Genomic DNA, 27,675 nt, shown 5'->3' with positions numbered 1-27,675 from the left:
ATGAATCCAAGCAGCCTGGTATGCGATCCCTGTCAGTATTTGTCAAAAGCTGATCGATTCTTCGCCGAACAGGGTGCGGGAAGACAAAGGTTATACGACAAAATATAAGCACGGAGTAGAGAAGGATGTTTTTTTCGACATACATTTTGAACTAGACTCATTTTTGACGCATTTTTTTGTACTTAAATTTGTTGAAAGAGGATTTTGATATAAATTGTTATTTTTTAATCTGCGTGTATGTTATGTTATATTATTATGGTGGTCTAATTGTTTTGACTGACACTGTATGATTGACTTTGTATAAGTTTTTCGATTCGGCTTTCTTTTTCTTCCTTTCTTTTTTCTATTCTGTTTCCAGTAATATGTTCAATCAAAGAAATAGTTATCGGTTTCCGTTATACTCTACTAAATTTTTGGGAAATAAATATTGAAATTCAGTCCGCATATATATATTTCGACTGTGACGTACAGTCTTCCTCAGTGCTTATGTGGACTGGATTTTCTAGATTTCAGTAATATGTTGTTTTTCATTTATTTTGAGATTATGTTTTAGTTTCTTTCGAGAGATACTGTTTGACTTTGTTTCGGAAAAGTTTGCGATATAATTGAAGTTTTTATATGTCGTTTCTTCCTTAGTTTCTAAAGTATTTTGTTTTTACTTTTTTTCGGTCTTGCTTTCAGCGTTTTTGGTTTTTTCTCTATTTTCATGACGTGCTTGCTTTTCCGCACTTTTTTTGCATTATTGTATTAATATTTGTTTATTGAGTTCAGAAAGTTTTGTAGCACTGTGTTCATGGTTGCGTCAAAATGGCCGTTTCCGTTTATTATGGTTAATAAAAAATAATATAATTATTTATAAAAATTAGTTTAAAAATAGCCATAAAAGTGTTTTTTTAAGATCAGAAATTATCTAGTTGAAATAATTCTCATATAAACTCATCAAAATTGGAAATTACTCTAAATTGTTGAGAACATTTTTAGTGCAAAATATTTGCTAGAAACCATTGTTAAGCGTTCTTGTAGGCCCGAAAGGACGAAGAACAAGATCCTACTCAGAAAAAGGTTAAATTAAGAATGACCATGAATTGATCACCGATTCCAAATTAAGTTTAGAATTGTTGAGGAACGTATTGAAAAAAAAAAAAATAAAAACGCTTCTTCAGGCCTGAAAAGCTCTAATGAATAACTGGTCTAATGACAGGTCAGAAAAACAATTCTCAAATTGGGTTTCTGAAACTTTAAATGAAATGACTCTAAATTTAAGCAAGAATCGTCCGAACATTTCCAAAATTCATACAATTCAATTACAAGACATTCATAGAATAACTTTACAGTCGTTGGGGAATGGTTCTGACGACTAGAAAAAGATTTTAAAGACCTGACTGGATAATTTACGTTACTTAAGTAGTGCGAACTCCCAGGTGCTAACCATTTTGTAAACGGTTTTTCACCCACAACCGGTACAAAAGAAGGTGTTCCACTGCTACCCATCACACGATTCGCTTCTGACAGTTCTGTGCACATTGACAGCCAAATTTACTCGCACTCCAATGCAAACTCTCCCAATTTCTCTCTCTGGTGCGAGAACCCATGCTGGTGCAGTGCACCCCTGCTTGACTTCGTCGTTATCGCCGTCGACGGGGTGATCCGATCCGTGTTTCTTTCTGTCATTCAGTTGCGGTCGCTGCGCAAGGAAAACCGTCGCCGTCGTCGCGGGTGCTTGCTAGGGAGCTCTCTCGCTCGCTCTCGTCTCTTCGTCTCTCTTTCTATCTGTCTGAAAATGGTCTAAAGGACGGGACGGTAATTTTGTGCTGATTTTCATAATTGTTATCGAATATTAAGGTCCTGTGGTGAGTTAAAACGTGCCGGTTCCAGTTACCGTAGGATTCGACTCGAGTGGAAAGTAGTTTCGGATCGGTTTCGGATTGTGGTCGAGTGAGATTTTGCGTTTTTTCGCCTCAGCTGATTGGTAATCATCGTGCGCTTGAACACACAGTCTGGTTAACGCGCGGGGGTGGTTGGGTTGGCTTTGATTCCTGCCTGCTGCGGTGATCGTCCTGTGCGTGTGTGTTTGTGCGTGATAATTCTCCTAGTGGCAAAGTGCGGAGGTGTTACCGAATAGGAACCAGGAACCCACTTCTGTTTCGGGAAGAAAATCGAAATCCTTTGTGTCCCTCTGCTTTGTTTCTTCTTGTTAGTGGCTTCCCACTAATTGACTCTCCGGTTGCCGCGAGTTCCTGTGAGCGTTCCATCGGAAAACTTTCCTCCTTTGGAAAGAACGAAACGGTGGGTGGTCAATTTTCGCCTTTTCAGCACGAGAAGGAGAAAGAAGGGCTCATTATATTGATGGTGATATCGGCTCGGCTCTCGGCTGGGAAAAAAAGGTTCTGAGAGTGAGAGAGAGTCAAATGCGGCGTTCGGTTTCCAGTGGTGCGGCTCTCAATATGAAGAAATCGATTTATTTTTTTGTTTTATATAAAAATACTAAAAAAAAGTTTAATGTTTTGATAGTAATGGTAAATACGATTTTTTATAGAAAAAAAATCAAAACGAGACGTTCATCGCTTTGCCGTGGTAATGAAAAGTCATTAAATGCTAATGATGGAACAACGCAAGGAGTAGAAGAGTGAAGGAAGGGAGAAAAATTGAGCGAAGAAAAACGGAAAATGTGACACGAAAAATGCCAGTGCGAGAGCTAAACGAAAATTGCGAGAAGAAGCGAAGAAGGAAGCAATCAACTGTCTTGTCTTGTTTTAGAGCGATTCAGTTGCCACGGTCTCTGATAAAAAAAAAATGGTTTGTTTTTGCGAATGTGTCTAAAAATATCGCCTCCTTGAAATTGACAAACATATGATAAGAAGTATTTTCAGACCCCCAAGAAGATGTGGCGGGTTCGAATGTTAAGTGCTTGGGAATAATTTTAAAATTCTCACAACCGATGTTTCGAGCTGTTCGTTAAAACGAACAGTTTAACGAAGCGTTTAGTTATTGCTACTGCCTATTTTGAATGTTGGTTGTAATCATCGTTTTTAACTATCAATTTTTTTGTGAATGAATGACGCATATTGAAAACTAAAACAAATCGGATATTAACATATTATGTCATGACGAAATTGTTACAATAAGCTAAATCGATACTTCCAAATAATAACAAGAGCCATTCATCGCTTTTATTCCACTTCATCTAGTAGTCCTCGTTCAACAACATTGACGTTTAAGTGCGTGTTTAGCAATGTTTATATTTCGTTCCGTTGTGTTAAACATTAGTGCCGATTAGTGCTGTTTAGTTTCTTTTTACTGCGAGTGGAATCAACTAACGCTGCAATTAGTCGAGGAACCATTCAAACATCTGCAAAATAAGCAGTTTGGCGCAGTAGTAGTCAGCGGTGGAAGGAAGTGGACCGCTGCTTGAGAAGTGTGTCCCTCAGTGCACAAACGCAGGATTGACGTAAAACTGCAGATGCAGTGTGATGAATTGTTTTGGCTATGAGATAGGTGTGAAATCCACAATTCACTTGAAGAACAATTGAATGTGCTTTTATGTTGATGTCTGCGTTAGAAAAACTGAGTGTTCTTTATTTCAATTGACAATTTTGACATTCTTGAAATCAGTTCAGAACTCCGAAACCTTTCGTTCCGCAGTGTAAATCATCTGTCAACGTCAAAAAATTTTTTTCCCCTAGCCACATTCACTCTACATCGTATCCTTGAGGGGTTGTTGTAGCGCACATGTGCTTCCATTGAAGGAATCACTGATCCTCTCTTTCTCTTCGATTAATTTCCTTTATTTTTCCGGTATCAGATTGTTAGATTGTGCCTCCTTCTCCTAGTTAAAGAAAAAACTGCAACCACCGGAAGCTCTCTCTCCTTCTCTCTCACTCTCGATTTTCTCTCTCCAATCTCCCTCCTGAATTCCCTTCCCTTCACTCCTCCCTTTGCGGTTGCTTCTTTTGTGGTGCAAATTTTTCACTCCGCATGTTGCTATAGTCAAGTCCCTATCGACGACAACGATGATGATGATGATGATGATGACGGTGATGGTGAGGATGAGTCCTTTCGGTCACTGCTCGCGCTCCTGTTGATACAAGTCGGCAAAACGTTCCCCCTCGTACGCATGGAGAGAAGTCCTATCCGTGTCCTATCCTGTGAAAGAAGCAACTTTCTTCGTGCTTTGTGTTGGTATGTGCGTTCGCGAGTCACTCTGCGTCACTGTATTGAGGAAGGGTGTATTCCACTCCGGGATGACGTTGGCAGTAGCGATTTAGCCCGAATTTTCCTCTGCCGTTCGCTGGACGACGACGACCAAGACGACGGCGTTGTCCATTGTTTCTTGGTTGCAATTTTTCGGACAATTGTGTGAGTGTGCTTTGTTGTGCCGTGTCCCCACGAGAGGCGTTCTTTGTGATGTGAATCGATGGTGGTATCGAAAAATGTGTCGAAAAAAGCAATACTCTGAGTGTTTAGTCAACCGAAGACAGAGGCTCCAGAATTATTGATTTTGACCGAGCCTACCGCTTGCACCTGTGTGCTAACTACAGCAACCCACGGTGGGGGTCTCTGGTGGTGAAGTGTAGAATGCTAATTGCCTACCCTTAGGTGTGCTAAGTTCCAACCAGCTGTGCTCCGTGTGGCTGCGTTTTTCTTTTTGCAGCGCACAAGATTGCGTGGAAAACAATCAAACCAATCGATAATCACTGTGGTGAATAACCGAACCGAAACGGTGTTCCTGAGGGATAGAGTGCTCCTTTGTCGGATGTGCCAAATTGTGGTTGTGCAACTTCCTAGTAAGTTAGTATCCGGGATGACGATGTTAGTCCCAACTTGTCATCAGTGCTGTAATCATCATCACCATCGTCATCGGCTGATCGATTTGCCAAACCTAGTTTTTACGTGTGCCCTTCATCAACGTTCCCTTGATGGGGTTTTTTTTGGCTGGTTTCGGAAATTAGTTTCGTGCTCCACAGCTCGGTGTATCCTATCTTCACGCTATTGATTTATCTTGCCCTTCCCAGAGCATTTAAACGGCCAGAACCTGGCCGTGTTGTGTTTCGCCGACCGACGACGAACGTGAAGAGCACGGATGAATACATGAATCGCGTTTCGGTTCTCGGCTCTGTGACACTTTGTATTAGGTTGTCATGCAATGTCCATGGTGCAAATCGCATATATATATACATAAACACACATATCTGTCTATCCAGAGCTCGGAGCGGTCAGGGAGGGCCACACGCGGTAGCCGTGCTGCTGTCGATAATACCCAGTGGAGTGGTATAAGATAGTACAGAATGTAGTAACGGAAAAGGGGATTGGATTACCGTTTTCCGACGCGCATTTTTTGTTGTTGCTACTTTACTTACTGCTGCCACAAGAGTCTAATGTCAATAAGCGACTCGGGTAAAAAACAAAAAAAAAAAAACAATTCCCAGGAAAGGGTCGGACTGCTACATTGTAATTAATTAGATCAAGGTTAAGTGCGAAATGTGGCTTAAGGCTAAATTCGCAGATTGGGGTGAGGGAATATGCGTCTTTGTTTGATGGAGATTAAAAAAAGAACTGGTTTGTTGTGGTTAATGTAATGATTTGCAAATTTTTACTACAATTTTTATTCAATCGTTATTAATCTGCTCACTTCTTCGTTTATACTTTAACCAATGGATTTTTTGTTTCGTTTCGATTTATAGTGTCTTGATATGACTTATTTCGTTCTCCTTGGTTCGCTGCTTTTTAATAATCCTTCTCTCTGTCTCATCTTTGTCTTATTACCAATTTGCTTTCTTCATACCATGATTATCATGTTCTCACTAATATATTTTTCTTGTTTCGTCTTGGAATGGAAAATTTCGATAAATATTAAATTTGAAAAAAACACTGGTACAAATAATGTAACAAATCCTTCAATTTAGAATCACCAGTCTAAAATTGCAGGAAGATATCAAATATAAATGCCAACAATCACTCAATAGTTACAATTTTTTTTATTTCATGTCCCTATTTCTTAATTCTCTAATTTTACTAACCATTGAAGTAAAATACATTTCATAGTATCAACCAAGAGACATGCATTCGAACTATAAATACAACAGAAAATAGAAGCTAAATATTTTTTTCTACTTCATGCCCTCATACTTTTTCTATATCTTTGATAGTTTTATCCTTTACCGCTAATGCATTTTTTACTTTATTGATTGCTGTTTTTTCCTTTTAGTTTTTTTTTCATATTTTCTTTCTCCTGGCTTTTTTATTCAACATTTTCTTTTTATTATTTCCATTGTTTTCAAACCTGTGTTTTTTTGTATTTCTTTTCTTTATGTTTTCTCTCTCTCCAATCACTGAATTTTCCCATTGAAATTTGTTTGTTTTCCACTTCATTTTTCTTGATTTCGTTTAAGATTTCAGAGTTATTCTCTTGTTTTTTCTACACATTTCTTAATGATTTTTTTTATTTTGTTATATATTTTCTTGATTTTGCATAATTTTTTAACTTTTATTTTTATATTTTTATTCATAATTATCATAGTTTTGCATCAGTTGTTCCATGTTTTCCGTTATTTTTTTATTTATTTCTTAATTCCTTTTAATATCTGCGTTATTATTGTATTTTTTATTTGTTTTTATTTATTTTTTCCGCTTCATTCTTTTTTTGCAAGTATTTGCTCTGGTTTTTCTATACATTTTCTTTCCCTCGCTTTCTCCCTCCTCTGCGATGCCCGAACTGAAAAATAAATTGACCTTGTCAGCGATTGCATTCACGCGAAATCACCCTCAAAACTAATCGAAAATTGAGAGATGACTCGTTCAGGGTGATGCCAATCTAGACGATGTGTGCGGATAATCTTCTACATATTTTTTTCAAAACTGGCAAAGGCACGTAAAACTGTTTTTGTAAGCAACGGACGCAACATTTTTTTTGTTTTTCTGCATCTTCATCTAGCTGTCAAGTTATCGATAAATATCGATGATTATCGATAGAAGCCCGAAACTGTCGATGAAATGTTGCCAGTTGCTTGGATATCCATTTGTTTGGGTTATCCAAGCAGCTGATAATATTTATTAATGTATTTTCTGAATTCCTGTCAAATAAAAACAAATAGAAATTTAAAACAAATCAGAGTTGATTAGACTTTATTTCCTAAAAAATCTGGAGCTGCAGTTTTGCTTATAATACCTCTCAGTGATGAATGTTTTTCATATAAAATTTTCTCAGAAACACGATGAAATTGTCAAATTCAAAATAAAAGTATATTCATTCGCCAAAAAAAGGCAATTTAATCTTTCAAATTTCTTCATGATGCATTTTCTGGAATGTACATTGATATAACATATCCGGAGATGTTGGTACTTATTACGGGAGTCACTTTACGGTGAAATCAGAGTGAAGTGAATAAAGTTCTATTACGGGACTCACATAAGTCAGAAAAATGTCTCAAATTGACATCTACCGTGAAATCTGGGTTATTATGAGTGTCATTTCACTTAAGTGAAAACGGAATAAGCGACGTTTCGCGTGGAATTATTTCACGACCATTCTGAACGGTGAAATGATTCCACGAGGCTGGAATAAGTAATGAAAATTGATTGATTTGTAGTCTAATGATAATATTGGATTTACTTTTTAATAACAAAACGAATCAGAATTCGATCCGTGCCTCAAAGCGGTAAAAATAACACGCCGCTTAAAATTGATATTATTTCTAGATTCCTTGACTGATTTTCTCCTTAAATAATGAATTAGTTTATTCCTAGACACTATGTATTTGTAGCCATAATTACAATTTTAGACGAAAAAAGTCATTGTTATAGAAAAAGAGAAGAGTTCCACGGAACGAGCACCAAAGTTTGGATTAGTGCACAGTGACCTTATTATATAAACAATTCCCTGTTGTTTGAGCCAAATCTGAAAAGATCGTTGACATGTTTGTTTAATTTCGCTCTATCTATCATCCATATTGCTATATTATAATTTATATCTGTGTTTCCTCAGTTTATCATTTATTTGTTTTTCTCCAAGAGATCAGTTTTTTTTCAAATTCTAACAGCAAATCATTAAATTGATAAAGAAATGACTTATTCCTTCGCTACCTATTGTTACACTGCATACACTGCAAAATATTTAACAAAATCGAACTAAATTTGTTTCATTTTCTTGTCATATATTTTTAGTTTTTATCCTTTACCAAATCTTGCTGCATATTTTAGCGCACTGCTTGTCTATTTTTTCTTCATACTATTTCTCTCCATACTGCATTATTTTTTCTTCTACAATTTCTTCGTTCTCTTCATGTTCTCATTGCTTTTGTCTTTGTATTTTTATCGTTATGTTTTAACTTTCTTCTCAACTAAAATTTTTACCCTCTGAAGGCACATCGGGTTGTCACATTAGGTATCTGATGAAAAAATGCCAACCGGATCATGGTGGAGAGGTGGTGACTATCGAAACATCAAATGCGACAATATGTTCTACACTGACGGATCACTTCTATATGGGTTCACTGGTTCCGGTATCTTCAATAACAATTTAACCGTCTCCCATAAGCTCGATTATCCTGCTTCTGTTCGCGTCGCAGATTTAGCTGCAATTCAGTACACCCTAAGGATTATCAAAAAATGCCCACGGACAATTATTTCATCTTCACAGACAGTCTAAGTTCCATTAAGACTCTCCGATCGATGAAAGATGTTAAGCACTCTCCGTAATGTGAAATATCGACTAAAATGGCTATCGATTATTATCGATAAATTTGCTAAAGCCATCGATATCTATCAATAATTATCGATATTTTGACAGCCAGAGCCAGATGAAGATAAACAACAAATTGTTAAAGCGGGCAATGTATGCAGTTTGCGAGGATGCGAAAATGAACGGGAATAGAAGGTGTGACTTTTAGGCTTAGAAAAAATTTTCCCTCGTCCAGGCGGGATACGAACCCGCAATCTCCGTTGTCTCCGGCAAGGTGTTTTGGCCAATTAAACTACTGGGAAAGGTATAAATAGTTCCAAACCAAAGTCGAATCACCCTCTACTATTGTGTTCCCGTCTCTCAGCACGCCAACGATGAACTGCACACACTGCCCGGTGGGAGTTTATTTTTTATAACTGAGAGAGTGATCTCTTCACGCACACAGTGTATAATGACTTATTATATCTACAGCGGCGCAAGCGATGAGACACCTCAGTCGGTGGCTAGACTCCGAACGCGTATCACGGGAGAGCTCCGTTGGCTAGATTTACTTTACGAACCAATTTCTTTTTTTTTTGTCATATGACTTACATTTTAAGTTTTAGTAAAGCGGGCAATGTATGCAATTTGCGAGGATGCGAAAATGAACGGGAATAGAAGGTGTGACCTTCAGGCTTAGAAAAAATTTTCCCTCGTCCAGGCGGGACACGAACCTAAATTGGCCAAAACACCTTGCCGGAGACAACGGAGATTGCGGGTTCGTGTCCCGCCTGGACGAGGGAAAATTTTTTCTAAGCCTAAAAGTCACACCTTCTATTCCCGTTCATTTTCGCATCCTCGCAAATTGCATACATTGCCCGCTTTACTAAAACTTAAAATGTAAGTCATATGACAAAAAAAAAAAAAGAAATTGGTTCGTAAAGTAAAACAAATTGTTGCTTCCGTTGTGGACATGAACAATATTTAAAAGTTGATTCGCACACATAATTCGCACTTATGCGAAATCTCGTCGTTGTGCGTACAAGTTAGAGTGAGCGAAAATGATTATTTCTCAATTTTCTAACAATTTCAAAGAGAATTTCCTGTGAATGCCAATGCAAGAAAAATATCAATAATTATCGGTAACGCTAAAAGCTTAACGATTCTATTAAAACTGGCAACTATCGATACTATCGATAATTATCGATAGGTTTCCCATCCTTACTCCGTATTTCCTGGGGAAAAACGGGAACATTTGAGTGGAGAATCTGGAGGATCTTCTCAGATTACATACGTGTGGGTCCCTTCTCATAGCTCGACCGGGCAATGAGAAAGCGGACTCTTTGGCTAAGGTGGGCGCATCAAACGGTGACATTCATGAAGGACCAATTGCTTTCAATGAATTTTGGCACTTGTACGTCAGAATGCGATCATCAGTTGGCAAAATTCTTGGACTAAAGGGGAACTGGAAAGGTGGTTACATCCCATTATACCCAAAGTATCGACGAGCCCGTGGTTTAAGGGGTTTGATGTAGGTCGGGATTTCATTTGCGCATATTGCATATTCATGACAATTCGATGATCATCAGAGGCCCATTTAACAACAAAACACTGATTGAAAAATCCATGTTAGTTTTATGTTAGATTTATTTTAAGCTCGTAGTCGGCAGCGAGGATAAAAAAATTGCTTCTAATTTTTGAGTCATCGGATATAATTGGCGCCGTTAAACATTAAATTGTATTTGTGCCGTGTCAAATAAATGATATGTGAAAAGAAAAATACCGACAGAAAGGTCAAGTTTAAGGAAGCAGTTGGCACGATTACAGATGAAGGAGGGAATCACCAACAGCAAAACAAGGTAGCTGAACTCCGAAGGTGTTGTGATCGAAAGCGGCTCTGACGGCAACGTACCTCCTAAACCTTGAAAAACCAGACCTTGACAAGATACGGATTATCGTAATGGTTTGACGTGAATCCCAAACCAGCAGAGAAAGTAACTAGATCCCAAGAGCCGAGAGATGATTGGCTACGCTCCGAATGGATATCGGCTTCGGACAAACTGACGAGCAACATCGTTATTGTAACAGACGTCAAGTTCAACTAAGAACTTCCTTACGCTGAGCAAATTAAAGAGGCTGTTAAAGTTTCCTTAGTAATGCCAAACTTTCATAATCCAGTATGGGAGGTATTTAACAATACTGATGGTGAGCTGCCACATCAAGTCCATATTGAAGAATCCGATAATGAAATTCCTCACAAAGAATCGGAGAAAGAAAGCTCGGAAGAAACAAATTTTGGGGCGCTCCCTTCGCAACCAACAAGTGAAGGAAAGTTGCGGGATTTACCAACCAATCACCGGATCATCCTAAAATGAAATCGTGGAGAGAGATGAAAGAGGTCACTGGGTGTCGGTTGTCCCTGATGAACTGCAATTGATGATGAACTGCAACCACGTATGGCGGATGGTTAAGCGTTCAGCAGGAGTAAAGCCCTTGCAGTCTTGGTGAAGCAATATGCTGACAAATATGTTGGGTGGCACAAGGCAAGATTGGACGTGAAAGGGTTCCTCCAAAAACCTGGTCTAGATTATTACGAAACCTATGCACCAGTGTACCGGATGGTATCGAGGCGGATCCTGATACAGTTTGCCAGTTACAGAAGTCAAGCAGGCTCCGAAGTGTTAGAACGACAAGCTGAACCAAGCACTGTTGAAGCTTGGGTTCAAGAGATCGTAACATGACTATTGCTTTTGATTCCAGATCGACGAGAGGGAGAATGATGAGGTCTACCTGGTTATATGATGAATTGCGGCGAACTGTGACACTTCATTGAAAACTGAGTACGATCAGATATTGAGGAACAGTAGCGTAGCATGGGGGGGGGGAGTGGTTGGTGCGGTCCGCTTGCGAACACCGAATCGATCAACATGCCTATCTTCTTGGTTTGTTAGCATCAATTCTAATTGAAATCAACGATACTCAGAAATACTTGCAGCAAAAGAGTCTGAATACACAGGAGTGTGCTAACAAGTTAATGGCATTACATAAATTTTTGATGGATAAGCGAGAAAAAATGATGGAATGAGCTCTAAAGTATGCAGAAAAAAGTGTAGGTACTGTACTAGAAATTGACCTAGACCCACAAAAACGTGTTCATCGAAAGAAGAGAATGCCAGGTGAAGAAGCGCAGACGCTGGACTAAGCTATAAGGAAGAATTAAGACGAGAAGTGATATCATCAGTTGACTGGATTATCCAGGAAATTGCCACAAGATCTCAACAGATTGATGGACTCGCAGAGGAATACGCATTTTTAACACTCGACATTCTTTCGGATCCTGTTGCGGAGCTAGATCTAGAGAAGGCTTCAGGAGAAATCGATAGAGACGAATTCATTATTGAACTAAAACGGCTCCAAGACTACGTTTCGGTTCAACAGAATTGAACAATATTCATCTAGGTGGAGTAATAGAGCTTTGAATTTTATTCATAGGTATAAATTAATCGATTCGGTACCAAACACAGAAATCGCTCTCAGATTTTTTTTAACGATGGGAATTAGTATTGCAGCTTCGAAAGAAGTTTCTCTAAAATTGATCAAGAACTATTTGAGGTCAACGATGAGTAACTTGAGATTAACAAACCTTGCCATTATATCAATCGAACGTGAAATCACAGATTCCCAGTTGTGGGCACCGCTAACTGGAAATTTAGCGACGCTAATCGCTAATTCGCTAACTGGAAAATTTAGCTCGATGATCACCAAACGCTAAAAGCTAAATCCATACTGGTGGAGCTTTCGCTAATCGCTAACTTATTAATACATAGATTATCATATGGATATGTTTATTGGTCATAAAAACAAACGAAAATAATTACTTTTGAGTGTTATTTACAACTAGTTGGCCCGTAGTGGCTAGCCACTTTCAAATGCGTTTTGAACTATTAAAAGTTGGTATTGAATCTAAAATGAATTTTTTTTTTGAAATATCGAGTTAAAGTTCAAGATGTAACTATGACACTATCGACAATTCGATGCAGATGGCCAGCGCTGGTATAAAACTTAATTTATTACCTAAACTGCGATAAATCCTTCGTTCAGTAGATCGTGGATTGATTGCTTACTCGAAAACGAATTTGCATCTCGCTTCTTATACGGAGCCACTGCACAGCTGTTTTCTCCGATATCTAAAGACTTTTTCTCCATTATTTGATTATTTTCGAAAAATTGTTTTCTAACGATTTCATTTTTTTTCCAATTTCATAACTTGAATAATAGTTTATTTTCTCAATTGTTTGATGTTATATATGTTATATTCAAACTAAACTTACAAAATAATTAAAAATGAATGTGATTGAAAAAAAAAATTACAAAAACCATTCTGCCCATAATCGCATAATTGTAACATTTGCAAAATTGTTTGTTCGAGCAAATGCCGCTTTTATATTTTGACCTTAAATGCTTTGTTCCCAATATATTCTTGCAAACAGACAGTTCAACTAAAATTAGTATCATGAAGAAAGTACTACTTTACACTATGTATACATTGAACATTACTTTTGAAAACAAATTGGTTGAAATTTTTGCAATGATACTTTAATGCCGTCACTTTCAAGCTACTTTTGGAACATATCACAGTGGAAATGAAGTTTTTCTTGCATTCAACGAGCATGAGCTGAACATCAGAAACGGTTCACCGGTGTTTGGCTACCGGACCAGAATAACTCCCGTGTTTCAAAGGATGCAAATTTAGATTCGGATGGAAGCTTTTTTGACAAAAAAGTGGGAAAAGTTAAGTAGTGTGACAATTATGCGATTATTTACGCTATGTGACAAAACAACTTGGTACTTTGTACGACTTTTTACAAACAAACATAAGCATATTTTTTCAGATGAAAAAAGCACATACTATTTCAAGCATTTCCCAATAAAAAGCACGAAACACATAAAATGTCGAATGTTACAATTATGAGATTATGGGCAGTATAGCCATGTGCTAATTTAACACGTGTTCCGAATATTAGTTAAGACGCAGTTAGCTTTGATTTCCTTACGACTGGCTTCATACCAGGCGAGAGGAGGTGAGTGGAGGACTGAAAGCAAAGGTAACTTGTAGTCAGAACAGGAGTGTTTGCGTTGCTACTCACAAAAAAATAACAAAGTTTAGTGTACCTCAGATTCAGAGTTTGCTTGGGAAAAAGGCAATTTGAGTAACTTTGGTTTGTCGTGCGCGTGACTGAAAGACAAGCAAACTATATATATTCCGATAAGAGGTTCAAAATTCATAAAATAGTCATACTTCAGAATTTTAAGGAGCAACAAAAGTGACTTTGCTTGTATGTAATACAAATGTTTTTAAAATCTCAAATATGATATGATTGGAAAAGAAGAACCGAAGTTGCGTATGGTAATATGCATAATTTTTTGGCATTCCAAAATTTTAAACTAGATCACCTTGAGCTTGTTCTCCAGAATGCTCCTGTAGCTTATACGATAGCTCGAACCCCATTCTAGAGTAAAAAAACTGACTTGCACTTGTGTCGTAAAGAAAAGAATTCTACACACTTAAAATTTTTAGACCGTTCCGATAATCATAAATACAGTTACGATCAACCGTCACTTCAAATAACGTGCAGTATTCAACCAAACGTTGGCTGCGTCCTGTTGTTTACATCCAAAAGAAACAGATGCTGTCATTTTCTCTTACATTTAGTGCGAAATTTTGAAAATGCGTGGCCTTTCTCCCGAGCAAAGAAAGCGAATTGTGCACAAATGGGGCCCCGTGAGTGGTCTTTCTATAAGAAAATTAGCCAGAGAAGAAGGTATAAGTGTCGGAGCAGTTCAAGCCGCATTGCGGAAGTATTTTGAAGAGTGCACATTTACTGATGCCCCAAGACGTGGTAGAAAACCCAGGCCTGTTGATCCCACAATGGACAAAAAGGTTAAGGAATACTACAAGCGGCATCCTTCAGTATCAGTACGAGATATGGCGAGAAAGCTTGGAACCTCGGCGAGTAACGTTATGCGTGCCAAGGGAAGAATGGGTCTGCAGACCCGTCGGAAGCAGAAGCAGCCAAAACGAAATCCAAAACAAGCTGAATCTGTGAAACCGAGAGCTCGGAAGCTTTATGACAAACTTCTGACCAAAAAAATGGGGTGTGTTATCATGGATGACGAAACCTACATAAAACTGGACTATAACACTCTGCCAGGACCGTAATTTTATACATCACCGAAGGGAAAGGATGTCCCTGGACCAGTGAAAGCCATTTACACCGAAAAATTCGGCAAGAAGGTAATGGTTTGGCAGGCCATTTGTGAATGTGGGAAAATATCTCGTCCATTCATTACGAATGACACAATGAATGGTAAAATTGAGATGAATCCTCCAAACTGCCCTGAAATTCGCCCTATTGAAACTTTTTGGGCTTTGACAAAGGCAAAGCTGAGGAAATATGTCAAACCAGCGGACAATGTTGAAAAATGTTGAAAAAGATTGGTTTAAAGTGGTAGAAATGGTCAGAGAACACACTGTGCAAAAGCTTATGAGTAGTGTTAAGAGAAAAGTTAGAGAACTCGCGTATCCTACGAAAAATAATCCCAACTTGAATTGAAACTGGAGACAAAACACTTATTATCTATATTTCAGAGTAAAATGACCCGAAAAATCCTGTATTTTTTGTTTTATTCAAGAAAGAAGATGTATTTATAATTTTCGGAACAGTCTATATTGCTGGGTCTCAATAATTTTTGCCGAGAATGGCACCATTGAGTGCTCGGTTGAAAAATCAATGACAGCTGTCGTATTTTTTCGTAAATCTCGGCTAAACCAAACTGAAAGTTCGGCACTAAATAATACCGGGCTATAACTACCGAGATCATGGATATTTTGTACCGAAATTTCAGATAGGTGAACCGAGATTTACGAAAAAATGTGACAGCTGTCATTAATTTTTCAACCGAGCATAACCGAGACCCGACAATAAATTTCAAGTGTGTAGACAATTATCACAATTAAATTTGTTCGTATGAAACATTTGTTCCAAAAGTAACTTTTGCAGTAAGGTATGTTCATCATTTGAAGCAATTTATGTACGCCATCAGCGACTCACAGTTCTTGAAAATAGTTTTTTTTGTCGCTTCTCTACAAAATTAGCGAATTAGCGATTAGTTGCTATCTAAATTACCCTTATTTCTAGAACAACATTTTGTTTGTCTCAATTTCTTTTATGAAATAAAAAACTGCCCAGTCATTTTCATTGGGAGTCCACATTTTTGTTATCGCACCAGGCCCATCAAACCATAGCTACGCCATTGTTAAGAAACAGAATTCTCACAGGCAACTAGCATTGAGAATGTTCTGAAAAAGTTTTCTATGGACCCAACCCAACGAAGACGTCTATGAAAAAAGGATTGTAGTTAACCTCTACTAAGATAGAGCCTGTTGGCGAATCATGTCGTGAAGTATCGGAATCTATTCAGAGCGACAAGCAGGTGGCGATCATTTTCACGAAGGCGCTGGACGTTGGATGATTCGAAGATCTATGTACGACGAACAATGGGCTCCACAATTGAAAGGGGGTGACGAAGTAGGCACTTCAAAGCAGGGCTTGAGAAGTTGAGGATCGTCTTTCAATAAACGGTTAACGTTTGTTTCTCTGAGCTCGTTTTTGTCCGTCCAAGTCCACGTCAGATGTTATCCTACAGTTTGTTATTGATACGATACTTTTGTGAGATAGCTTTGTCAAAAGATGGAAACTACAGAACATTCAATTTATTATAATGGCTCGAGTTGAAGAGCCAGTTCGCGAAGACCGCAGCTAGGTCTTGTTTCGAAGTTCTCCGATCGGACTGAAACTTCCAGGGTTTGTTTATCTATATAATAGAACAATGTTTTGCATAATGTCAGATTTTTTGAAAAGGGGTAAGGGGAAAAAAAGCACGTCAAAAATTGATGTCCAAAAATTGCTAAAAACTTAAAATTGATATAACTTTGTGAAAACTGAATCGATTTTCATGAAAATTGGCATGTTTATTCTACTTTATAAAGGGAACAAAATGAAAGTCATTGGAAGTTGCTATCGAGAATACATGATGAGATATTCGCATTTTTCTAAAAAAACAAGGTGTTTTTCACAGCAGATTTTCTCTTGCCAACAGATCTAGGATTGAAATCCAAATAATACGTTTTGTAGTGCAACTCAAGAGCTTTCATTATATATATTCCAAAAATGCGCCGTTATAAATATGCCTGAGAAAATCCAGTTTTTCTATAACATGTTATTGACCATCATTTCGAACCCATTGGCTATAGTTTTCAGGTTATGTTTGTTTACGGACTAATGCAATAGTTTGAAGAATTTGAGGTTTTTAGAAAAGGGGTTAGTGGGGTTAACAGGCTCTTCAAAATCTTATATGTATTCAGAAACTGCTCAAATCGTAAATAATTACGTACTAATGCAATAGTTTGCGGAAATTGAGGTTTTTGGAAAAGGGGTTAGCGGGATAAACCGGCTCTTCAAAATCTTGTTCTGAATACACTGCTCAATCCGCAAAATCGGCTTATTCCTGAAGTTACACGATGAAATGAGAGGTTAGTTCTGGTTATTTGTTCTACCGATAAATACATTTCCGGCTTGAATTGCCTTATTCCTGCAGAAGGGTGTACTTTTGAAATCATTCCTTTATGAGCATCTTAAATCTTAAAGGGCACATTAAAAAAAAGCTCAACAAAAAGTATCGCGTGGCTTTGTTGACATTCGTTCATTCTCTTGTTGGCTTCAAAATAACCTCTCATTCCATCGTGTAACTTCGAATGTAAGCCGAGAGTAATTATTTTACGATTTGAGCAGTTTCTGAATATACGATTTTGGAGAGCCTGTTTACCCCACTAACCCCTTTTCCAAAAACCTCAAATTCTTCAAACTATTGCATTAGTCCATAAACAAACATAACCTGGAAACTATAGCTCAATGGAAGAACAATGACGCAGAACGGAATTCCTAGAGATCTAGAATCCTAGATCTGTTGGCAAGAGAAAATCTGCTGTGAAAATCACCTTATTTTTTTTAAAAAAATTCGAATATCTCATCATGTATTCTCGATAGCAACTTCCAATGGCTTTCATTTTGTTCCCTTTATAAAGTAGAATAAACATACCAATTTTCATGAAAATCGATTCAGTTTTCACAAAGTTATATCAATTTTAAGTTTTTAGCAATTTTTGGGCATCAATTTTTGACGTGCTTTTTTACCCCACTTACCCCTTTTCAAAAAATCTGACATTATGCAAAACATTGTTCTATTATATGCATAAACAAACCCTGAAAGTTTCAGTCCGATCGGAGAACCTCGATACAACCTCCCTTGTAAAGGTGGTTGCGGTTCTCGCGAACTGGCTCTTAAATATTTTCGCCCGTTCATTTGGCGTTGATGTTTGACGAGCAGGCGATCGCTTGCTTCACCTTCGCGGTAGTCCGCCTCTGATCGGTACAGGCAGATAGCAGGAGGTGCAGCCAACCCGGTGGCATCACTGACGTTTACGTACAACATAAGTGAAGCCAGCATTAGCTGGATCACTGGATCAATTTCACATGTAATTTGACAGCTGATTCATCGAAACACGGGAAAAAGCAGTGTTCAGACGTGCATACAGTGTCGGTGTTTAGCTGCAGTGTGTTTATTTGTTATTTTCGGGTGGTGTATTTATTGCACATAATGCGAGTGCTTTGCTTGATGAAACAAAAAATGAATGCGTTGCATCATTATAGAATGTACACAACGTTTATTCTTGCCGATTTCGAACGGCGGTGTTTCTTGCAGGCGGCTGACATCGCGCGATGATTTAGGGATTAACATCTCAACGTATATTTAAATGAGATAGTATATCAACGCTACCTTTAAACATTAACAAAGTTAAGCTAAGCTTTTATTTACATGAACAAATTGATTCGAGCGCATAACTCTGTACAACATATATTATGCTTCGTTCGTCATGCTTACACTGCTGTGTGAACAAACCTTTCACGGCAGCTTCAGGAAACAAGGCCGATGCCATAGGGTTGGGTGCAGCACACTCTCAGGCACGCAAAAGCAGCGATGCCAACCTTTTTTTATAAATGCTGGAAGAACTCAAAATAAAAAACTTGAGAGGATATATACATTTTGGGCTTTTACAGAAATTTATTTGATTTTCGGTTCAAAAATGCTGCACCGTATTATTGCATGTAACCAAAAAGACTAAAAGAAAAATTTTTACTGATGGAGATTATGGTCACTGGCGTACTTGCAATTGAGTGGATTTCGATTAAAATCTTACAACCGGAGGGCATGAATGCCCAAAATACTGAAAAGACCATACATGTAATTGGAATGAGTTCAAAAAATGAAGTGATGAACAGAAAACTGGATAAAACTGGAACAATTTTCAAAAAACTGGAAATATTCAACCTTCAGCTGTTTCGCGCTTCAAAAGAACTGGAGATCTCCAGGAAAACTTGGAGGGTTGGCAACGCTGCGCAAAAGTATATCACGGTGTGGGATGTTGTATCCAGACCATATTATGTAATTACGACTGAACGGATTTTTTTTTGATCGAATGACGAAGGTTGCCAAGACTTGTGATACAATAATTGGCATGTCATTGAGTAGTAAATCAGTAAAAAGGATATTTGGTTAGCAGGTTTCAATCAATCACGAGCTCGCTTTCTGTAGCTGCAACAAATATTCAAACATGGTTTTAAAGCGCCTATTATGTTACTACCACTGAACAGATTTCAAACACAATCCCAAGCAGCACGCATTGTTGCAATGAAGCAAATGCAACTCTCAATGCAGCATTCAAAGATTGTAATAAATCGCATCCGTTACTTTTATTCAACTTGTAAATAACCGAAAAAGCGCAGGAGGTGGAGCCTATATGCAACTAACAGTGCTATGTGAACCATCATCTGCATCGATAGCCGCTGCAGTATAGGAAGAAAAGAGAGGAGAATAAAGTTAAGTTTGTTTACCTTTACTGTCATTACTCTTCGGTGATGGTGTCGCGAAATTCAATATAACTACATACATTATAAAAAACCTCAAATATATCGAACTTTTTCTCTACTTACGCTTCTGATAGGTATGTTATTCTACCTGCGATTCAAAATTTACCGTGCAAAAAATGTTTTTACTTCGTAACTATTCACGCGCCTTTTATAAAGTGTTGTGAAAGAAATTTTATGATTCAAACTCGCCAAATTATGAACAATGTTTTGGGAAACGATAATTCAGAAAACCTTGCTCAGTGGATTTGCAGTGTTAATCATGCGGAATATGGAATAACAAAACCATATTTCCAACAATAATCATTTATCATTCGTTTATATTAGAGATGGCTGTTTACTGTGTGGTAATTTTAGCAAATATATGGTTCAACAAGATGTTGCTATACATTTTCATCACTAGTTTGCTTTCCTTAAAAGAAAACGTTTGTGAAACAACAATATGCAACATCATGTGACATTATCGTTATTTAAAAGCATCATGAAATATGCAGTTGGAAATAGATTGCAGAAAACTATTGAGCAATTTCTAGTTTTCAGTTACGAGAATGATACACGTAAATAGCAAAATGTTGCTCAATTCTTTTATATTTCTTAAGAGTAACCGAAAAAGTTTTTTTGCACCGTTAAAAAAGTTTTAAAACAACAAATATTGAGTAGTCTCATTTGAAAACATGTTGCAAGTGCTGCTTGGGATATAACAATCTGTACAAATCTTTAATTGAAATATCTTTTTTCTGCACTAAACTAGTTAAAAGTTGTATTGAAAATCGTGCAAATGCAACCAATTAGAAGTTCGCTTCCTCTTTGCTAAAGGCAAAATACTTTTCTTTTGGCGGTTGTTGAGCTTGAATTGGTTTAAAAAAAGACAAGAAATCGAAAAAATACGATTAAATATGTGCGAAAAATCGAACAGTGCTGAGAAAGTGAAACGTACCACAATTGAATTGTTGTTGTGTTTTTTTTTTCAGTTTCTTATTTGTTTTTTTTTATTCATCAGTTTCTGTATGTTTTACTCTATTTTTTGTAAACTTTTCTCTTCATTTGTTTCAATTTTTCCTGTTTTTTTGATTTTTTTTTGTTCTTGTCTTTTTCCTATCGATCGTCCGATTGTTCCTTTCACATTCCTGTTGTTTTTTTTAGGGTGTCTAGCGCCTGGAAAGAACTGAAACTATCTGGGAATTTTATGTTCGAATTGACTAATCTAACTACTAATGATCTATCTGCCCAAATTCCACTTTGAACGTTACTTCAACTGCCTTTCATTGTAGTTTGTGTTGTTTTATTTTTCATTTCTCATTTTCTACTACCTTTTGTACCTTCAAATTTCGTGCCTAGTTTTTTTTTTAAATCTGTATGCCTGAAGGGCACTGGGTACTGAAATGCCACTGCGACATTCTTGCTGATTGTCTTTTGTGGCGGGCCCCGATTGCTGTGCACAGGTTACGGATTGCTCGTACTCATTGATGGAGTAGAACTGTTTTGTTGTAAACCTGTACCCCAATTAGGTACAACATAGTTGATGAAACTAATGACCTGCTTGGGATTGGAGCTCCATGCTTGGTGTGGAGTTAAAAGGTAACTTCCTAAGAAGTTGTACCTAGAGGAAGCAAGAGCTTCGCAAGAGCAAAGCAAATGCTCTGAACTCTCTGGTTCAGATTTGCAGAATCGGCAGGTGTCGTTCAACACTACGCCGATTTTCTTTAAATGATAAAAAGCGGGACAGTGTCCGGTGAGGAGTCCCGTGATTATCCGTAGGTCACTACGATTTAGACTAAGTAGCTTTCTGGCGGTTCCAGGGTTCGGATAGATAAACTGTTTGCCTTGTCTACAACCCTGTGCCTGTTGCCATTGGGATACTATTTCTAGCCCTTCCCAAGTTAGTAGTTCGCTTTTGATAGCGGAAATGGACGTACCAAGAAACGGCTCGGGGCCAATAAACCGCTGAGCTGATCCCTGTCTTGTTAGGTAGTCAGCGTGTTCATTACCCTCGACTCCGCAGTGTCCGGGCACCCAAAACAGAAAAACTGAATTCTGTCGGGAAAGTTCCCGTAGAGTTTCAATGCATTCCCAAACAAGTTTGGAAGCGCATTTGACGGACTTAAGTGCTAGTAGTGCTGCTTGACTGTCCGAGAATATACCGATTTTCGCATGTCTGTAGTTGCGTTGCAGACATATTTTTGCGCAGATATATATGGCATATACCTCTGCTTGAAAAACGGTGGGCCATTTTCCCAGGGAAAACGTTTCCCTGATACCGGGTCCGTATATACCAGATACCGTTAGGGATCCCATTTTCGAGCCGTCCGTATAAAAATTGACGATGCCAGGTGGAAGATTAGGCCCTCCATTGTTCCACATAGAGCGGTTTGTTTCAATCACTCTATATGGAATATCCATGTTGGACCTAACGTCAATCCAGTCGGAGACTGTGGTTAATAGCGGAGTTAGTTTGAACTCCCTAAGTATGCGAAGGTGGCCGATTTGGTCCCCTTCAAGTATGGTTTTCCTCCTTTGCAACCTTAGAGCGCCAAGCTCTGCTTCCTTTTTCACATGAAGATGTAGAGGTAGTAGGCAAAGCATAGCTTCCATGGCTGCAGTTGGAGTTGTTCGCATAGCGCTGGTAACCGAAAGACATGCAAGTCTTTGAACTTTTTTGAGTTTGGCTTGCGCAGTCACTTCGTTCACCTTAGGCCACCACACTAGGGCAGCATAGGTGATTCTTGGTCGGGCAATGGTCTTGTAAGACCAGAGTGCCAAGTCTGGTTTCAGTCCCCAGGTCTTACCGAAGAGAGTTCTGCAGGCCCAGATCGCTGAGATCGCTTTCTTAGCGGCATGATCCAGTTGTGCAGACCAGTTCAGTTTCTTGTCCAGAATAATTCCGAGATATTTGACTTCATTGCTGAAGCCCAGTCTAACTCCACTCAGTATTGGAGGAGTGATGGAGATCGTCCTTCGTCTGCCGAATGGAATTAGGACTGTTTTTAAGGGTTTTATGTTTAGACCCTCCTGTAAACACCATGACATGGTGGTATTCAGAGCCGTTTGCATTCGGCTCGACAGAGTTGCGTCATCTTTCCTCTGACGATGGGGACGATGTCATCGGCGTATCCAATGACCTCGTAACCAAGCTGTGAAAGCTTGTTGAGAAGTGCGTCGACAACTAGTGACCATAACAAGGGCGAGAGAACTCCTCCTTGCGGACACCCCTTGATCACTGACATTGTTACAGATGAATCTTCCAAGGTTGCTGTGATCACTCTGCTAGAGAGCATTGCGTGTATCCAGTTCCTTGAAGTTTGGTCGATTCCCTTATGAGAAAGAGCCGTATCGATTGATGCAAAGGACGTGTTATCGAAGGCTCCTTCAATATCAAGAAAGGCACATAGCGCCGTCTCCTGATAACTTAGGGACTTTTCAATCAACGTCACTAAGCTGTGAAGAGCAGTTTCTGTTGACTTGCCGCTTTGATAGGCATGTTGGTTCCTGTTCAGCGGGGAGTCTTTAAGAAACTCATCACGGATATATCTATCCATTATTTTCTCCATCAACTTGAGAAGCGATGAAGTCAGACTTATGGGTCTGAAAGTTTTAGGTAGGGTTTTGTCCTTTCTTCCAACTTTGGGGATAAACACTACCTTCACCTTCAGCCAGTTATCCGGAATATGGCCCAGGATAAAGCTGGCTCTGAAGAGGTTGATGAGTTCGGACATGATAACTGCGGCCGATTTTTGTAGAAAGATGGGTAGTATGCCGTCTGGACCAGGAGACTTCATAGGGTCGAATGAGCTTAGAGCCCAACCTATTGAAGCTTCCGTGAACAGTCGACGGGCCAGCAGGATGGACTCCCGAGACGCCATATGTCTCGAATTGTCCTGCCGCGACCCATCACTATTCAGTTCTTCGGTCTCTGTCGATCCAGGAAAGTGGGTGTTTATAAGAACCTCCAGCGTTTCCTTGGTAGTGACAGTGAGGCATCCATCCTCTTTCCTCACCTGTCCTAAACCGTTAGTATGGTCTTTGGACATCGCCTTTTGGAGCCGCGTAGCTTCCAGCAGAGTTTGGATTCTTTCACAGAAACTACCTCTGGATTTCCGTTTAGCCTTGCGTAGCTCGGCGTTGTATTTAGTGAGGGACGCCCTGTAGTCGTCCGATTAGACGTGACTTTTGCCCTGTTGAACAACCGCCTAGTTTCCCGACGAAGGTCACTAAGTTGATCATTCCACCAGGGTACGTCACGGCATACTGACCGCTGTGTTAGTGGACAGTTAGCGACGAAAGCATCCATGATTCTGTTTTGTAGATCTTTTGCTGCCGAATTCAGGTCAACAGAATTTCGAATGTTGCTGTAACTGAAAGTTCGTGAATCGATCAGGCGTTCCTTAAAGGATTCCCAATCTGTATTCTTAGGATTTCTGAACAGCTCTCTTTTCAGAGGGTTAGCCTCTATATTAAAAACGATGTGTCTGTGGTCCGATAAACTAGTTTCATCGGAGACATGCCAATTTTTAATCCTTTCAGAAATAGAGGCGCTACACAGAGTGAGATCAAGGACCTCCTGTCTAATAGCGTTGATAAACGTGGGGTTATTCCCTACATTACATACATTGACATCGTTAGAAGTTAGGTATTCAAGTAGGTACTCACCCCTGGTGTTGGTGTCCGAGCTGCCCCAGATCGTGTGGTGAGCGTTGGCATCGCAGCCGATCAGAAACGGCTTGTTGATGGCCTTGCAGTACCGCACGAGCGCAGCAACTTCGGGTGGCGGTATATCACCTTGGTCGCCCGGGAAGTAGGCCGACGCGACAACCATTTCCTGCTTTCCTCTGGTTGTCGGTACTTCAACCGTGACGGCAACGACGTCGCGTTGGATAAATTCTGTAATAGGTAAAAATTTTAGTTCTCTATTTAGCAGAATTGCAGTCCTTGGTTTGGACTGCGTGTCACAGTAGATTAACCTACCGTTAGGAGCGTTAAGTCCGAGAACTTTGGATTCGTTGATCCACGGCTCCTGGATGAAAGCAGCCGCTAGCTGCTCTTTGGCGAATCTCCTGCAAAGAACACCCGAGGCGCCTTTTGCGTGATGGAGATTCGCTTGCACGCAGCGAAGGCTGCTCACTTTGCAGTGAAGTTGCCGTCTTTGTCCGGATCGGAAGATGATCCTGGTATTGGCTGACGGCTGCCAACAGCGGTTTGGCTGGTTGATGGAAGTTGCTCTTCCTCACTGTTCGGCTTCGGTTGCAGCAGTCGATTGGCAACAGAAGGTCGTCGCGCACACTGTGGCGGTTTTTGACTCCGGGGGGTGCGACTTTTCGGTGGTTGATGCTTCACACTCTTGCGAGTCTTCGGCGGAACCGTCCGAGCAGCCGCGGGGTTGCGTTTTTTGGGTGGTGACAGGGCACTCACGGGGGAGCATCCTGCGCGTACCTTCCCAATCGCAGGGTTGCGTTTGGGTGGTTGTGGGGCACTCCCGGAGGAGTTTCCCACGCGAACCTTTAGCCCATTCGCAGGATCGTTTTGCCTGGGTGGTGGCAGAGTACTCCCGGAGGAGTTACCCGCACGTACCTTCCCTGACATTGCGACGGAGTCTTTCCCGCCTGTGACGTTCGGCCTTCCGCTTACCTTTCGGATGCCTGCTTTGCCGAAACCGTAGTGCAGTTCATAATTTCTACTCTCAACGAGTTTGGCCGATTCTTCGTCAATATCCAGAACTAGTTCGACCAAGGTCTTTACCAATTTGCGGTTACAGACTCGCCACATTTTGGTAGAGAGATGGTCGTTCTGATTCTGGAGTGAACGAAGAATCTTCTCGTCCGGAGAGTTCGCACTGTCCGCGAAGTAACCGACATACCGTCTGGCCTTCGGCAGATCCTTCATGTGGTATACACGAAGTTGTGCTCCCTCCCATGGTACGAGAGAAGGTACCTCCCTTTCCAACCACTGCACTGTGTCGCTGTCGGCACAGGCAAGTTGCAGGAAGCCATTTTTTAGATGGCAACCGTTAAACTTGGGCTTGGTGGTTGGATTTTCCTGGTCCGCAATGTGATCGAGGATGGAGGTCCGGACAGCCTGAAGCTGGTCCGTTGTGAGTAGGGAGCTGGGGTGGGTAGCAGAAGTAACCGCAAGGCTTATAGCTCCCACCATGTCCCTATATGTGGCCTTCGGGAGCGGCTTCGAACCCGATGACCCCAAACCAGTGCCGTTCCGCAGTTTTTTAGGCTGTGGACACTTAGTACTGGTGTTTGGTGATACCAAGTCGTCCGACCGCTGTCGCTTGACGGCAACTTGGTTCGATTGAGCAGGCTGCTCTGTTGGAAGGAGGGCCAGCTTCCTGGCTTCTTCGTACGAGAGACCGGAGCGAAGATTTTTGCTCAGTCGCCGCCTTTGCGCATTTGAAAGTCGCTTGACAAGGGGTGCCGATGATTCGGGTTTCCCTTCGTCATCGGGCCTTGTCTGTGGACCGGGAACTAAGTCCATTTGACTTTCGTCATTCCCTTGTGGAGAAAGTAGGATTAAGGATGAAGCCGAGGGTCCTCCGTCCAGCGATTCGCTGTCGAGGTTGAAATCATCCTCATGCTCCATCTCCTCCGTTCTGCCCGGTGCGTTTGTTTTTATTGGACTACGCTCCGATGGCAAAGAAAGGCTGCCGGTGGCCGAATTTTGTGAAGTTTTGTCGTTCATAAAATTCCCACGAGTCGCTGGGTAAAGAAGAGTCCGCTGCATCAGTGACCCGCGTGATGCAGTAAGGGCTAATTACTGTGAAGGGTGCCCTGGTACTCCACAGGCTCCGTTAGAGGCTGGGTATTTCTTAAACCCCCCCACCACGTCATCCATCGGCACGGGTCGCATAACACCTTAGCTTAGGGGTTTTAACCATTGGATTTTACGCAACAGCCATGGTTAAGAGCTGTTGCAACCATCCTCCTTTACAGGGGCTTTGGACCCTCTGCTACAGTTCTCAATAATTCAAGTCTATTCGTAAAGGCTAAACTGAACCAAGAGAATCGTAACAGGCGGAGTTATAGGCGGAGTGCCTGGTTGATTTCTATTGCATTTTCATTTTCTTACCAGAATCTGAATTTGAGCAGAGTCAGTATATTATTCGTATATTTTGTTTCAATTTCATTAGCGTTACTTTTTTTCAGTTGAGCATGTATTTGATATTCCTTTTTTCCTGCTTGTTTTTTAATTTTTTTTCTTCAATTTTTCAATTATTTTTGCTCTTTTATTTCTGTGATCATTCTTTTTCTCTTTCCATTTTTTATCAATTCTTTCAATCACTCAGTTTCTCCCTAAACATGTCTTTTGCTTATAACCGTTTTTCTCAAAATTATTCTCCCTTGCTTTTCACTTTGTACTCCTTTTTTCTCTTGGTTTCTCGAGTTAATTATTTCTGTTAATTTGTTTATTGTTTTTCATTTTACTTCATTTTAATCATTTTCAACATTTCTATTCTAATGTCTTTTTCTTCTGTGCATCTTTCCCATTTTTTGTTTTCAGCTTCTTTTTTTCAGTGTTTCCTCGGTATTTAGCTGTATGCTTTGTCTAATTTTCCCACAGAAACACGAACCTTAATGACTTTCTCAAAAATTTACATCGAGAGCGTCACGAAATTTGCCCACTTTCAAATGCTAACAACTCAGTTGGTTTTCACCGGAATTTTTCATCCCTTGATGCAATCGGTTGGAAAATGAGCAAAGCGTTTTCCACCAATTGGGAAACTTGTGAATCTATGATGTTTACTATTGTACCATTGGAATACCATCAAATATTAGAATTTTCAAAACCGAGATGATATCAACAACCTGTTCAACATTTTCGTTTTTGTTATTTTTACTCTTCACTCGATATTTTAAAACTAGTTTCCCCATTTTGTCTCTATTATTTATTTTCTCTATCTTGTTTTTTTTTGCTTCTTTTTTCTCTTCATCCTGCCTTTTTACACTGCATTCACCACCCAAGAGTAAGCTTTTT

At 39.7% G+C, this 27,675-nt stretch overlaps 3 protein-coding genes across 11 annotated transcripts in view; 1 reads left to right on the top strand and 2 right to left on the bottom strand.

Moving 5' to 3' along the window:
- The first annotated feature begins 1,643 nt into the window (after positions 1 to 1,643).
- Positions 1,644 to 27,675, top strand: part of LOC129719114 (tau-tubulin kinase homolog Asator) — a 48,581-nt gene continuing 22,549 nt past the window's right edge. The window contains exon 1 of one of the 9 annotated variants that reach the window (XM_055670520.1): positions 1,644 to 1,800. The gene's annotated coding sequence lies outside the window, so the exon portion shown is untranslated. The other 8 variants (XM_055670518.1, XM_055670521.1, XM_055670527.1 and 5 more) reach the window with 8 other exon arrangements.
- The window catches only part of LOC129719113 (uncharacterized), a 59,628-nt gene continuing 37,579 nt past the window's right edge, over positions 5,627 to 27,675 (bottom strand). Inside the window, exon 4 of the mRNA XM_055670517.1 lies at positions 5,627 to 8,587. Coding sequence (XP_055526492.1) covers positions 8,567 to 8,587 — 21 coding nt within the window. The 3' untranslated portion in view covers positions 5,627 to 8,566. The remainder of the gene's footprint in view (positions 8,588 to 27,675) is intronic.
- Positions 24,375 to 26,704, bottom strand: LOC129719116 (uncharacterized). Its single transcript, XM_055670528.1, has 2 exons — positions 24,664 to 26,704; positions 24,375 to 24,579 (listed from the first exon to the last, which is right to left on the bottom strand). The coding sequence occupies exon 1, from the start codon at positions 26,422 to 26,424 to the stop codon at positions 24,817 to 24,819; it is 1,608 nt and encodes a 535-aa protein (XP_055526503.1). The 5' UTR covers positions 26,425 to 26,704; the 3' UTR covers positions 24,375 to 24,579; positions 24,664 to 24,816.

This window comes from Wyeomyia smithii, chromosome 1, assembly GCF_029784165.1.
Source record: "Wyeomyia smithii strain HCP4-BCI-WySm-NY-G18 chromosome 1, ASM2978416v1, whole genome shotgun sequence".
NCBI lineage: Eukaryota > Metazoa > Arthropoda > Insecta > Diptera > Culicidae > Wyeomyia > Wyeomyia smithii.
Note: the sequence above shows the minus strand (reverse complement) of the source record. Positions and strands in the feature narration are given on the sequence as shown.